We start from the raw sequence: 15,623 nt of genomic DNA on the forward strand, positions 1-15,623 counted from the left end.
CGTTTAAGAGAAAGGCCTATTTGTTTCTTATGTTTGCTGAATATTGTAGGCCGAAAATTGTTTCCCTTGGAAAGGCTCTGGGTTTCAGGAAAGTTAGTAAATCTCACAGAGTGGAAAGTTTCTCGTTCCCATGTTTCTGTTGCAGGTGCAAGGACACCTAGCTCGTTAGAAAGACTAACCCTTTGTTTTATGAGTTAGGATGGTAGGAGAAGCCAACATGGGAGTATACTGGAATGCAGATATGATACTTTCAGCGGAGAAGGTGCCTGGGACCCAAGGTCAGCTCGAACTGTCTTGGATGAAGCCAAGTTTCGACGGAAAAGTACAGGAAGAAGACCTGTTTGAAGAGGTGTGACGAGGGGGTGTTCTATGATTTTGTGATTTTGAATTAGGGACAGTGCCCCGTGGGTTGGGCAGTCGAGGATTAGGTGAGGCGCTAGAAGGAGCATCTTAGAACGAGCTCTGTAGCTTTGGCTCTTGATTTAAGCAAAGTGAGTGTACTTCTAAGGAAGTCATCACTACTGACACCTTTTTACTTTCTTGCCTTTGGGAAAATGCTAAGTAGGGATGTTATCTTAGAGGTAGTGTAGGGATAGACTAATCGCTTCCTTTTTAGGTTAATGACTTCTAATATAGAGATTGGAGCAGTTATTGGTTGCCTAATGCTTCTGGAACTAACTATTCTTCTTATTCTGAGTCGAATGAGACTCCTGCGTAGGATATTCTTTGTATTAGTGTCCATTTATTTTCTTAACTTCGTGATGAGCAGTATGTGCAGTTATTTTTGGCTTTGTAATAAACCCTTAAATTTTGAATTTTGGAGTCCGTAATCCTTTGGAGTTTCAAATTGATCTTGCTTGATTATGTGATAAAATTGGATTTTCTTCCCTTTACACTATTTATCAGATAGAAAGATCCTGGCGACCTGAGAGGATTCTTGGTGATGGTAAGATAGATAAGAATCCAGCTTTATCAAAGTGAAGCAAGTCATATTTAATATGGCACTTCATAGTAGAGCCTAAAATATTAACTGCACAGAAGCGCCTGCAGGGGCATAGCTATCAATAACAGCACAACTAAGGCTTTGGCACTGAGTCCCAGGAGTCTGAGGGACCCACGGGACTCTAACGTAACCTTTTTATTACCACCAAACAGAGGATAGGGGCCCATTTTATTTGCTTGCCGAGTTATTTGTTCTATCTGGAGGGAGATACAGGGGCCTCAATTAACTGTCCTGGGTGGTACCTCCCCGTAATATAATGGGGATTGAAAGTTATTTCTCCTGGAATGTGGAATAACACGCAGGCCTGGTAATACTGGGTCCAATACCGCATGTTTTCCCTATTCCGGGAGAAATAGCGGCCCTGGATCTGCAAACATTCCCTCGGCTTGGACCAATGTTGTGTTTTTTCTTTTCTCAGTGGGGAGTAGAAATACGCAGGGGGCCTCAGGAGGGCAGGTTAGTCTTCTTTAGCTGAAGAGAGCTTCTTCCCCTCCCGTCTCATCAAGGATGCATGGCGGGGCAGATGCAGCAACTGCCCAGACCCCCTGAGGCTCAGCAGCAAAGTCTGGGCACAGATACATCTGGAGTTTGCAAACCCAATAATTCTGTGCCTGGACACCATGGGAAAGACGTTGGCCCTTAGGGTGCTCTGGGCAGTCCGTAATGAGGCACATAGAGGGCCGGCTTTAGTGCTGGGGGCGCCCTGTGCGACAATGTTTGTTGGCGCCCCCCAATGAGCACCTCCACCACGGATTCTCTCACTAGCACCCTTTAACAGTGACCAAGTCTCCATAACCACACTCTCTCAGATGCGTTGAATTAGTTATATTGCGCCACTCATACCAGTGTAGGGTGTCCGAACACTTTGCATCACACGCACATTACACAGAGACAATCAATCATACATGTGTAAATCAGTGTATAGGAAATGTTACATAAGCCAAAGGACTAAGAGTGTAGGAGTCACATGTCATCCATACTGGTAGGCAGTATAGTTTAAGAGTGCTTGGTGTGGAGAAGCACAAACTCAGAGTCGAAAAAGAAACAGCATAGTTGGGAGTTTTCTTTAATAATAAGAATCGATTTCTAGCCAAATTAACCCTTTTTGCAACATTAATCAATGTTCTAATAATGTATACTTTGCAGTGTGTATGCAGTTCTAGGATGAAAGTTAATAGCTCACTATTCTATATTAGGACTTTAAGTTATAAATTGCAAGTAACCTGCTGATCTGTTTACATCATACACACTCTGTAATCTACTTGGTACACGTTCTTTGCAGCAGGCATATTAACCCTCTGCACAAACTTCACCTAAAAGTCAAAACCTGAACTTTACAAAATGCTGATCTCTCTCCAGGAAAATAATTAATCACACGAGTTATCTTGACATTTTTGTGAGGCCTGGTAATTGCCGGGGGGAAAGAAACGCTGCAGCAGAAAGCTTCAAAAACATAATAAACTTTCAAACACGGCGCCCACAGGAAGCCAGCACCCGGTGCGGTGGCACCGGTCGCACCGTCCTAAAGCCGGCCCTGCTCATGTCCGTCCATACGATCTTAAATGCTGAACCAATGAATGTGACTCCTTTGCATTGATTACATTTGGAGCGGATATGTTGATCCTATTGTGCGCAAAAAATATTTACAGTCATATTATGTCTCAAGTTATACAGAAAAACTGAGCAAATGTTCAGCCTTACACCATCATCACACACATATCTAAAGTGCTTAAAATAGTATTAATTGCAAGTAATCTTAATTTGGTTAAGGTCAGACACTAACATACAGTTTTCTTCTTGAGTTTTCCTAATCTCTGATATGAGTATAATTTCCATTAAAAAGTATTACCCAAAGAAGTCAATGATGTTCTTGAATGCCGAGTAGAAGGTTTCACTGCTGGACTGTGAGGTATTCGAATGAAAATATACAAACAATTATTAAACACGCCTCTCTTTAAATGACTGAATAAAAAATCAAATTACTATAAATAAAATGAACAATATTTATAATAGAAAGAACACATGAAAATGGTATCAATGTTTCGATTTCCTATTGTTTGATATATAATTTTCAAATGTTCGATATACATCCAGAAGCATGTAACTTATGCATAAAGAAAACTTAAAAAGCAAAAAAAAGCATTCGCACAGAAATACTAAACTTGACGACATTGACGTGAAAGTGGTGACGAAATACAATTTTTAAGAAAAGATTAGCGTTATCTGCTAGTGTTAAGGAAATGTAGATGATGAGAAATTGTTGATTTTTTTTGTATTTCTCCGTTTGCCTATAGTGTTATCCAGCTTTACATCCTACCTTGAACTATTTCCGTTCCGTGCCATTCGTCTGTGTGTGTGTGTGGTACAGAGTGTGCGAATACAGGAAAGGGAGGAACACAGTGACGTGCACCACTGAGACAAGAGTCTCAGACATTGAGGGCCTCATGTATGGGTTTTTTTCCAGTAGGGCAGCGCAGCAGGCCTTGCAGCTGCGCTGACCTGCGGCAAAAAAAGGGAATTGTGCAGGAAGGGAAACATTCCTGCACAAAAACAACCACAAGAGGCTTCTGCTCTTTCTACGTGTGCTGCACACATAGAAAGAGGAAAAACGAGGAGAAAAAAAGATATTTTTCCTCTTTGTGCTAAGCCTCCCCTGGGGAGGCGTAAGTTTTTGGCGCTGCCTCAGACTTACGATTTCTCGTAAATCTGGGGCAGTGTCAAAAAGCTATTGATATTGCTGGGAACGCCCCCAGCAACACCCATGGAACGCCCCTTTCACGCAGTTTTCTGCATGTAAGGGGCACATATTTATAAGGCCATGAAATGCCACGTAACGTGGCTTTATGTGGCCTTATAAATATGCCAGTAGCACATTGCGCCACTTGAACGTCAAAAAAGTGAAGTTCCGGCGACGCAATAAGGCCCTTATTGTCTAGCTGCCCTTGTGATGGATTAACCCACACAAAACGTGGCTCTGCAATACAAATACACTCATGAACCAATAATTTGGAGCAAGGGGGTTTTGATCCCAGGTTTTGCCCCAGGGTTTGGTGAGCTGAAGATTGTGCTGCCTCAGGGTTGACCTTAAAAGCTGTATAAGTAAGAGCATTATTAAGATTTTGGAAGCATTCTGAATTCAGAAAGCTTGGTAGCAACTATGATGTGATGATCCAGAGGGCAGGACCAACTAGTCTGATTAACTGTTTTCTTCTGGTGTCTAGTTGGGTAATTTCCTGAGAAAAGTGCATTAACGTAAGTTTAGCAAGTAGCCCAGCTTGCGTCTAACAAGACTCCTCAGGTTTGCTATTAAGCAATTTGCTGTGGTGCGGTAGGCAGTCAGTGAAAATGTCTTTGATTGTGGATAACTGGGAGTGGGTCTTTAATGGCAGGTATGGCCCGCTCTGGCTACGGAGGGATCTAAGGTTATTAGAACATTCAACCCCTAGAGGGCAGAATGATCTCATTTGTAAAACAACGGCTCCACATAGCGTGAGGGGGTTAGAAGCCCGGAGCACTCCATTGTCTTCAATGTTGCTCTTCATATTCCAGTGTTCTAATTTGTTGTGGTGTAGGATAACTGTAGGCAGTGAATGAAAAGGGCTTTGACTGTGGATTGCTGGGCCTCTTTGCTACAAGGTGCAGGCCTTGGATTGATGCCCCATCATGGCACAGACCAGGGAGGACTGCCAGTTGCAGACAGGTGCATGGCCTCTAGATTTGCAGAGCCCTTGCTCTGCAGGAAGAGCTGGGTATTGGAAGCCAAAGAGGGTGGTACCCATAGGGACGTATGAGGAATCAGAAACATTGTAAAGAAGGTGAGATATGATGAAGCAGGACAGAGGGTTAGGTCAATGAAGACCTTGTTGAGTGTTCAAGGACTGGCTGAGTACCCAATACTTTTCCAGCCAGCTCACTTAGTCCTGCAGTACTTGGGAGTATGGTACGCTCTACTAATTTTACTCGAGGAACAAAATATCGAAAGGTACGGGCAAATAGGGAAGCATAGATTTACTATTTCCAACTCCACATCTACATACCTTGAATATATATGTATCACCTAGGTACATATATGTGGAGTTAGGTATACAAAATCTAGACATACTTGCATGTCAATATTTTGTATGTGAGGCTCCGTCCTCAATATTGTGTCCCATGGATACTGTGGTTTCGATATTCAGGGGACACATCCGGTCTACCATGCCATGCAGAGAGTTCAACAAGAAGTGTCACTTTTTCACCTGGATCAGAGACGGTCATAAGGGCACTCACATCTTTCCATGGTTTGATACGTCTATAAACTGAGTCGAAAGCTTGCAGACACAGCTCTCTTCAGTACAAATTGAACAGGCAACTGCCAAGAGCAAGTAAGACATTAGGCATGTGTCTGCTCCCGCCTGACAGTAATTCCCAAAGCTATATTTTTTGTTGGCATCCACTTGCCGTTGATGTTATCAAAATGCCCTCTATGTAGTGAGATGGCTGACTGCAAGGACGGAGAGGTGTCTCGACCTTCCATCCTTCTGGGGTCGGTGATCTTAGTACCATTGCCATTAGTTAAAAGCTGCACCTATTATCTGCCTGCCACTACATCGCTTTGAGAAAACAGAAATGTGGTATGATGCGCTATGTAAAAAACAAGCTATGTCTAATTCTGAAGGTCATGCCCTTCTTTTAAACGGCAGTAATATACTTTAAAAAAAATATACATTTATTGTTTTTACTGAAATAATGCACTTAATATCAACGTACACCTGTACTGTGCATTATTTCTTGAAGTTTACGATGTGTTAGTGAAGGCTGGCTACAGAGTTTGTTACTGTTAGTGCACAGTACACGGAGGAAGCGCCTCTAGGCACTAGACAGACTCCCTACCTGTTGAGTTGACCTTTATCTGACTCGGTCCCAGGAGGGCCTCCCCCGTCTGGAAGGACAATGGAAGGCGGATTCAGTGCTCTCACTTCCGGAGAAGCAGCCTGCAGACACAAAACATGCACGTTACCAGAAGGCACCCTGAAAGACCAGAGACATAACACAGAGCAGACGCCAGGACTCCCTGGAAGGCAGCCTGCACTCAGCTATTGGCAGAACAGAACCTATGCTGTCATTCTTAATGAAAGCGCACAATAAATGCTAATTACATTTGAGGAATTGTTCACTTGATGAAAAGTTTGTTCCCACGGGCCTATTTTGAGGGACACAGCTACGGAAAGTTGCTGTAGTCTGCAGCCCGTTTTTATCCGACAAGCATGAATCACACCCTGATATAATGCACTTCAATCCGAGGTTAAATGTAAAAATGTAAATTTGATACTTGTATAGCGCACTACTCACCCGCAAGGGTCTCAAGGCACTTGTACGAATACCGCTGTGGAACCCATCCTGGCTTTCCCTGTGAGGCATCCACTCCTGGGCACCCCCAAGGTGGAGGCCAGGCATCCTTAGCGTTGTGGGGGCCGTTGTGGAGATTAAGCAAGCTATTGCCCAGAGTTGTAGAGTGGGACTCCATGATTGGAATAGGCACCGAGGCGAGAATTATCAGGTCCATGGAATTTTTGAGCCCAAGACCCGCCGAGGCAGGGAATTGAACCCTGGTCCCGGGCTAGACCTCTGCATTAGGGTCTGCCGCTCTAATCATTGAGCCACACTTCTCCACTTTAACCTACACCCCACACCTATGAACAGCGTGTAAGGGCTGGTGGCATTTGTACCGGTCATAACCCCACAAGCGTTGAAAGTCCGCTAATAGAATCGCAAGAAGCCTTAACTGAGCAGTCATTTTGCTCCTGCGGAAATATCAGTATGACACCTGTCCTCACATCACAGAGGCTCACAAAGGAGTGGGAAAACAGCATCCCAAGCAAGGCCTATCCGACAGAGCACCTGGGTTTCCCAACCCCATTGTGAGCAGCCCCTCCGGTCCAGGATTTTCTTTGGATTCTACTACTGCAGTCCTTGTATTCTTCTGTGATACAAGTGCCAGCATGCAAATCAAAGAGTTGGGCAGTATGAGCTGCTTATGCGTGGATGGCTGCTGAATGAACCTCGGGGGGTCATCAGTGGGAAAGATGCTTTCCGTGTAGAGCTGTTGCTTGATGAGGAACCTTTGTTAACACTACACAGTCATCATGTTGGCCGATGGCCAGATCATTGTTTTTAAAAGAAATGTAAACCACACAGCCCTGGGTCACGCTGGCCTATCGCACTTTTATAGGAAGACACAAAGATCAAGGTATGTTTATTGCCAAACCGACTTGCTGCGGCATTTATTAGAGCAACATGGATTTCTACAGGGCACCGTTTCATATACAAATTTCTCAGCCGCACTGATAGCCTGGGATGAGGCATCAGGGAAACATTTATAAACAAGATGTTGCAGGTTTTCATTATTATTATTATTTTTTGTCCTCATTCACCTCCGACCACAGTGGACAAACAAGCCGTCCGTACCGCAAATCAATGTTAGGAAGAAAAACGTAGGCTATGAAGTTAGGACCCAGGGAGACGCCCTGCCTAGCGGTAACATGACAGGCTCGGATGACACTGGCCCCAAACTAGAGGGGATGGTCGCTCTTCCAATCTGCCAGGAAAACCTGGCGACTGTTGGCGTTCGCCTGTGCGGAAGCTGGGGATGCCCAACACAGTCAGAAGAGTACCAAAGAGGCATAATCCTAGGACCCGCCAAACCTTGTGAAACTGTTTAGATTAGATGATTAAATAAGTAATTAGGGGGCATATTATCAAGACAGGCGATAAAATTATCGCCGCTTTAGCGACAGAAAACTGCCGCTAAAACGGCGATAATGGGTTTGATAATATGCCCTTGAGAATTCCAATTAAAGCCCATGTTAAATGTGAAGGACACCTAACCTGAGCTTCAATTGGAATTCCATAGAGCATATTATCAAGTCCATTATCGCCGTTTTAGCGGCAGTTTTCTGCCGCTAAAGTGGCAATAATTTTGTCGCCTGTCTTGATAATATGCCCCCAAGTAGGTTATATAAATGAAGACATAAGGAGGACAGTATAAACATAGGTAGACTAAGCATTGGACCATCTTAGCAGGAAATTCCAAAAAGCCTTCTTTTTCCTGCTCTGAGTTCTAAGCATATCCATTTTAGATGTCTCAAACAATGAGGCCACCCACTCAGAGTGCAAAGGGAGTGAAGAATCCACCCATCTTCTGCATATTTGTCTTCTGGCTAGCAGCATATAATAAAAAAGAAAGGACCTGGCGGGGCCTGTAATTTCACTAGATATCCTGAACATTATCAATACCAGGTTAATATGGATAGGAAGACCTAGCATATCCGCAATAGTGTTCCCTACTCTTTCCCAAAACTCTGCAATAGCTGGGCACTCCTTGAACATGTGTACATCCGAGGCTCCACCAAATCACATTTCTTACAGCTGACTGGAGGCCCCTTCGAGATTTTCGACAACCTTAGCCGGGATAGGTAGGCCCTATGGACCGTGAATAAATGATTCCTCCTAAACCAGGCCAGTTTTACAGTGGCAAATAGGGTGTTAAACGAAGTTAGCCACAAGTGCTCACACTGTTCATCTGGTAAGGAAGCCCCCCATAATTCTTCAGCCAATTTAAATTCGCAATCAGCAACCTCCTCGATGGTCCAGTACCAAAATGAGACCTCCTTCCACCCAACCGGTCTTGCTACCAACTGCTTATACAAAATGCTGCCAGTGCCAATGGATAAATTCAGGTTTTGGGACCAGCTCTGCAGCTGGATGTATTTAAACCTGGAAAGTCCCCCTTCCACCATATCGCCTAATTCAGACCATGATTTAGGAATACCGTCCTGAGCCATATCCCCCCAAACCTTCAGCCCAGCTGCTCTAAGAGGTAATGCCAACCTGTCCTTCGGTGCGCCTGGGGAATCCCATAGAGAAGCCAAACTAGAAAAATATTTAAGACCCACAAGCCGCATGAGACTGGCCCATACTCTAGCCATTTCCTACAAAACTTTTAGTTTAATCTTTTTGAAAATTTTCGGGTCGCCGAATTTGAACAGAAAACTCTCCTCAGAAAGACCAGCACCCTTCAGCATTGCAGAAAACATACTTAAATGGCAAGATACTAAGCTCCTCTCTCAACCTCTGAGCAAAGGGCTCGATATACAAGTCGAAGAGCAAAGGAGAAAGAGGGCAGCCCTGCCTAGTGCCTCGGGTAATTTTAAAGGGTCTAGTCAGGTTACCATTAACCAAGAGTCTGGCTGACGGAGCCTGATAGGTCAGCTGGATAGCTCGACAGAACTTCTTAAAGTTACATTTCTCCATAACTGCGGACAGGTAGACCCAGTTGACCCTGTCGAAGGCCTTGGTGGCATTGAGTGTCATAGCTGCGAGAAGAAACGAATAGGTTGTGGCAAGATCTGTTACACCAATAAGATCGAAAGTGAGATCAAATAGATTCCTCCCCTTAACAAAACCCTTTTGGTCAGGATGAAGCAAATCGCCTGCAACCAAACGTAATCTAGCCGCCAGGATCCTAGCAAAGATTTTATAATCCGCGTTCAACAGTGAGATGGGCCTATAGGACCCACAATTCGCTGGATCCTTCCCAGTTTTCAAGATCAAAGTAATCGTGGCCTCACCCCATGAAGCTGGTAACTGGGTGCCATCAGATAGAATCTCATTGAAAAGCTGGGTAAAAATGTGGATTACTGCCTCATCCAAAGATCTATAAAGTTCTATTGGCAGCCCATCCGGTCCTGCAGCTTTCCCACCTTTGCAGGCACCTCTTCCTGCGAAATATCCTGCTCTAGGTCTTCTTGCTGCATTAAGCTTAAAGGAGTGAGCGTGCTGCCAGATAGCCAATCCATCACCTTGGCTTTATCCAAAGCACAATCCTCTTGGTACAAGTCCTGGAAGAAATTTAAAAAAAACACCTCCTATCTCTTCATCCGTGGACAGAACAGTAGCCCCCTCTGAAATGTCGATTTGTTTGATCCGTTTGAGCAACCTATCAGACTTAGCCTTCCATGCCAAGAGTTTACCTGCACCCTCTCCATTCTCAAAATGAGCAAGCTTGCTTGCCTCCCATCTGCTGATTATCCTGGTTTGGAGAATGGTATGCAGCTGATCTCTTAGCTCACTTAATCTGGCCAGATTTTCCTGCTGTCCCTCTGAACCAACCATCCAGTTTAGGGCCAACTCAACTGCCTTCATCTCAGCCTCCTTGTGTGCCACCTCCGTTCTGTACTGTCTGCTTCTGAATCTCAGCCTGCTTGTGATCACACCCCTTAAAAAAGCTTTTAAGGAGTCCCACACAACTGAAGTCCTAGCCGAGCATAGATTGAATTTCAAAAAGCTATCGGTCTCCTTGGATAAATACTTCATCTCGTCACCATCGAGAAGCAGGGTTCGGTCAAACGTCCAGGATCTGGAAAGCTGGCTTTCCACCAGATCCAAATCCAACGAAACCCCTGAGTGATCTGACAAGTATCCGATGCCCATAGCCCTGCCTCTCAGGCTGTGACTAACCAGGATTTAATCAATTCTGGACTTATGTACATATTGACTTTCAGAAGGAATCCTAATAGATCTAAGCCAAGGAAGATTCTTGTAAACTTCCATACCTACTCCTTGAAGGAGAAGATACTCAATACGGCTCTAAAGCAGAAATCATTGAAGGCCAGAGACTTCTCATTTGAAATCCGTTTCGACCTTGCCCGAGTTACCCTTGATAGGCAATGGGAGTTGGGTAGGAAATTGGACGATTTTAAGAGGCTTGGCGCCGTGGCCTAACCCAAATTTCTAGCTACTCTTAAGATCATGCACAAGAATAAAACGTATAAAGTGAGGTCGGTAAAGGACACATATGAGTTGCTGGATACTGTGGGCAAGGGCGATGCTTGGTTGGGGAATTTTCGCCCTGGCAGTCTGGCACCACTTCAGGCATCTACAGTAGATGATGCCAGAGGACTCTTAAATTTGCACCCTCTCCCATGCTGACAAGTATCAATCAGGACAGAGATAACATTCAGTTTAACATTTTGGGGATTCATTAGTTCACACTTACTCAGTGGAAACATTGGTTGGGCTTCAATTTCCTTTTTTCTATCTTTTTTATTCTGATTACTTTGGGACAGGGTGGGTTGCTCCGGGGTGCAGCATCTGGACTACATCTGTCCATGTTTATGAGGGGGTCTCCAGAGATGGGTTGTTTTGGGGTGGAGGCAGTGGGGGGGCTGGGGAAGGTAGGGTGCACAGGGGTATAAAACAGAAACTTTCTTCATTCGTCTTAATGTCTGTTCAGACCGCCTTAGATGCATTGCGACAGGTCTGGTGCTGGTTCCTTCTGATGCTTGGTCTTAGATTAATTATGGATTCTGGGTTTATTCCTCCATGAAGACTATTCAGATTTTGTCCTGGAATGTTAACGGCCTGCTCGTTAAAACTAGAAGGTTTAAAATCCTACAATACATTAAAGATTCTCCCGCGCAGGCCGTTATCCTCCAGGAAACACCTCCTTAAGGAGGAGACTGGGGCGAGATTTAAAAATCAAAAATGGTTCCATCACTTTCTCTGCACTAATCAGACTTCCAATATAAGGGGCGTTGCTATATTGATAAAAAAACAAGCAAACGCCCATGTGGTGGATTCTCTGGTTGACCCATGTGGCAGGTGGGTCATCCTGAAGGCAATGATTTTGGGCTTCTTGCTTACCTTGGTGGGTTACTATGGCCCAAACCAGGATGACCCCTCCTCTCTTAAAACTATCTTCTCGAACCTTTTGGACTATCCAGATCCGGTGATCATGGCTGGGGATTTTAATATTGTCTTGGATCCTAAGCTGGATAAGTCGGCAAGTAGTAGAGCTAGGGTCCCCTCCAAGCCCCAGGCGTACCTTCAGTCTATGATGGTGCAGACCGGACTTTGCGATATTTGGCGAGAAAGATCTGGTTACCAGTTAGGTGTCTCCTTTTACAGCAGGTTTTCATTATTGTCAACAGATGGAAAATGTGTTTGAATAAAAATCTCACCTCTGTGCTTTGAATGAGTACTAATGTGTTACAAAATCAAAACGTATTAACAATGCTAAACAATAAGCTGTCAATAATACAGTTTACATTCAATATATAGTCAACATGAAGAAATATAGCTGGAGAAAACTACTATTGTTTTTTAAATACTTTTGTATGAGTTTCTGTAATTTACCATGCTTTTTATGCTTGGTTTATACACTATGAAATCCGTTATATCATGAGAGTTTGAAGTATAAGCAATCGGGCTCCCCAGTGTTGTTTTGTGTTTTTGCAGCATTATAGTCTCACAATCCAACAAACATATTTTTTCATTAAATTAAAGAAATGTGTAATTGACGCCCATGTCCATCTCGTGGTGCACACAACAGTGATGTCGATACTCCCTCCGTGTGCAGTGCTCTTTGTATATATGGTCATACATTTTCATTCTGTCCTGTATGCCTCAGTGCTATTGCTATTTTACAGCAATATGGCCTCCAAAATCACAGCATTCACAGGCAACATTCTAATCTACACCTCAAATCTGGTGCTAGACATTCTGGCTATTGAATCTGTGGCCCAATATTTGTTGGCTAGTTATGCTGTAAATTAAATGTTGAAAAGACCCAAGTGTGATTGACTGCAGCCACCACGTGCCACAACCCTAGGCTGATATAAAAGAAAAGCTAACTATTAGTTTCTCTCACAAACCAATCTTCTAGAATGAGAAGCAGGAACTACGACCCACCTCTTGCAGACTGTATCAACGAGAAGAGGGAATATTGACACCTGTCGTTATTGAAAAGGACCAATTTTGTCAAAATGCTATGACTTCCCAGGGAATAAAATTTCTTCTGAACCATCCTGGATTGGTCCCACTTTCATTGTTTCTGAACTAAACACAGCCCTTTCTTTTTTTAGGTCGAGCCTACAGCGCTTGGGATGTCAGTTAATCTGTTGTATGTGCTTTGTGGGTTCTGACTCCTCCCACCACTTTGGATTGGCTTTTGTCTGTGTTATTTAAAAATGGTAGCCTGCAAATGGCTAACAGTTGGGGCATTTCCCACCTTTTCTCTGAAGTTAACTCCCTTGGAGTACTGCCTCGGGAATGAGCAGCGACGCGCATGCTGCTTGCGTGCCTTGTTTTTAAATGTAACTCATTCATCCAACATCAGCGCGGAATCAGCACTGACGTCAGAAGAGTCAGTGTGATTTTAGCCAATGAGACAACAAGGAAAGACTCACATGTCATATAGAGAAACACCGAGACACACCTATAGGCGGGGCGCTGCAGTGCACAAGTTTCAAACTGCTCAGCCAGCTCCCGCTGCTGCTCACATAATGGTGCTACCATTTTTGGACCCACATACACCCGCGAACCGACCACCGCCGGAGTGATGTCTCAACTGAGCCAGCACTGTAGTCAGGCAGTGCACAGCCACTATGCCTATGCTCTTCTCTGAGAGTTACTCTTGTCTCATGAGGCCACAGTTCTGAGGGTAAGACTTGTTATAAGGATCAGCCGCTCTTTTGTTGTCAGTTGCTTTTTTCTACCAGTTAGAAACATTTCTCCAAACAGTGATTTAGCCTCTTTCCTCTTTAAGGAAAACGCAAACATGTTCAGCCTGCATTGTCAGTGGGAATTTAGAAGATGAAGCTGGCGTCCCACAGCCTCCCCTCCTTGCACCCCTGCTAGGAGTTTCCAGATGTTGATCAGGTTGTGTGGCTCACCTCACTGGGCACACAGAAGGGAAAGTGCAACCGCAGCACATTCCGGCTGAAGATTGAAAACCTGCTTTGAACCTTGGCCTGGCCTACCGCCTGCACAATGCGAAGTGTTTGTAAACAGCGGGCTGTGTGCTGACACTTGAAGGGCCAAAGCTCCAAATTGAGGGGCAGATTAACAAGCCCCTTGCGACACTTTTACGCCGCCGTGGCGTCACTTTTGTGACGCAGCGGCGGCGTAAACCATGCGCCACATTGCGACTTATTTACAACGTGACGCATCTAGGCAGATGCGTCACGTTGTAAAGCCCGGCGCCACATGAAACCTGCGTCAGGTTTCATGTGAGCGTTCTGTCGCAGGGTGGACATTCCCTCGCAGGAAATCCCTGTAAAACTGACGCAGTGAAATCTACAAGATTTCACTGAGTCAGTTTTACGACGCTGCTGCGTCAAATCCTTACGCCTGCTTGAAGCAGGCATAAGGAGTGACGCACCACGTTAAGTATGGGCGGCCCCTGTGCATTGCAGGAGTTGCGTCGCTCTTGCGACGCGACTCCAGGAATACGCCGCCCGTACGCCACAAGATACGTCACGCATCTTCCCCTCCTTGCACCATGGTGCGCCGCATTGTAAATGCGACACATCTGTGGTGGCGCAAGGGGGATTACGTGACACATCTGTTCTGGCGCATCCCTGCTGATTGGCAGAGATGCGCCAGAAGTTGTAAATCTGCCCCTAAGAGTTTAAGACGAACATTGGACAGGTCCTGTTTATTGTGGTTTACTGGTGGCCACTTTTTACAGTCATTGCTCGACTCAGCTCACACGATTGGAAACAGCCAGTCTTGCGATATATCGTAAAAAAAGTAAACATGTTTTTTTCCTCCATTCTGTTGCTGTTTAAAGGATTAAAACAAGCGTTCTTTAGAGAACAAGTGTTCCATAAAATATATATTTTTTAAATTCACAAAAAGTTCCTATTTTTTTTGCACTAGTGAATGCTAGATTCCTTCCTTGGCAACCTGAGCCCTCCCCTACCCCAGCCGATCTGCCCTCTGAAACATTGACAGCCTACAGACGGGTCAGGACAAATGATCGCTAAGAGGGTGGAGAATCCCAGACCCAACTAGTTTCAATTTACAGAACAAACAACGTTTTCTACCGTAATTGCTGTGCCAGAGACTGTTGCCCATTACTTAATAAATCCACTTGATTTTTCCATCACTCTTTGCAATATCTACATGAACTTGCTCGTTATCGCTTCAACAATTTGTTCATAAAAACAGTAAAAAGACTTGTAATTAAATATACATTCGTGCATGCTTTTTGGGACAAATATAAACTTGAAAATCATGTCGACACCAGCATCGGACCATGCTCTTAGTACACGTACTGACTATACCCTGAGAGTAAACCTCACTCCCTGTAATGGACAACATACATTTGCACTGAGAATTCAGATGGATTGTTTGGAGGGAAAGAGGCTGTGCTTTCACTTTATATGAACCTTTGTGTGTAGCGCCTGTCTAAGCATTAATAAACCATCACCGTGTCCCATCTATGTTCAAGACCACTGGAATGTGGCAATTTTACAGCCGTGGCAGCTCCGGCATAACTTTGAACTTGCCGTATTTACCACATAGTCTATCATCTGCTACCTAATCTGCAGATTTTCTGAAAAAAATGTGTTTGTGAATCAAAAGTTACAAATAAAACGTTGCAACACATGTTGCAGGGTAGTGGAAGGTCCCTTGCATAGGTTGACTGGTCAAGTTTTTGTTGCTTATTTCTGTAAATGGGTGTCAAATTGGTACTAATGACACAAAAGCTTTTCTCGAAAAGTAATATGTGTAAAAATGCCAAAATAGTGAGGTAATACCAACACTTAGTGTGCTGCATAATTTGCCTTTTCTT

General features: G+C 44.3%; 1 protein-coding gene across 3 annotated transcripts in view; it reads right to left on the reverse strand.

Moving 5' to 3' along the window:
* The window catches only part of IRAG1 (inositol 1,4,5-triphosphate receptor associated 1), an 857,666-nt gene that overhangs the window by 298,945 nt on the left and 543,098 nt on the right, over positions 1-15,623 (reverse strand). For all 3 annotated transcript variants that reach the window (XM_085648179.1, XM_085648178.1, XM_085648180.1), the window contains 2 exons: positions 5,876-5,976; positions 2,853-2,905 (listed from right to left, as the gene is read on the reverse strand). In XM_085648179.1, the coding sequence (XP_085504305.1) occupies positions 2,853-2,905; positions 5,876-5,976 (154 nt within the window). The remainder of the gene's footprint in view (positions 1-2,852; positions 2,906-5,875; positions 5,977-15,623) is intronic.

The sequence above is a fragment of the Triturus cristatus genome, chromosome 3_2 (assembly GCF_964204655.1).
Source record: "Triturus cristatus chromosome 3_2, aTriCri1.1, whole genome shotgun sequence".
Taxonomy (NCBI): Eukaryota; Metazoa; Chordata; class Amphibia; order Caudata; family Salamandridae; genus Triturus; species Triturus cristatus.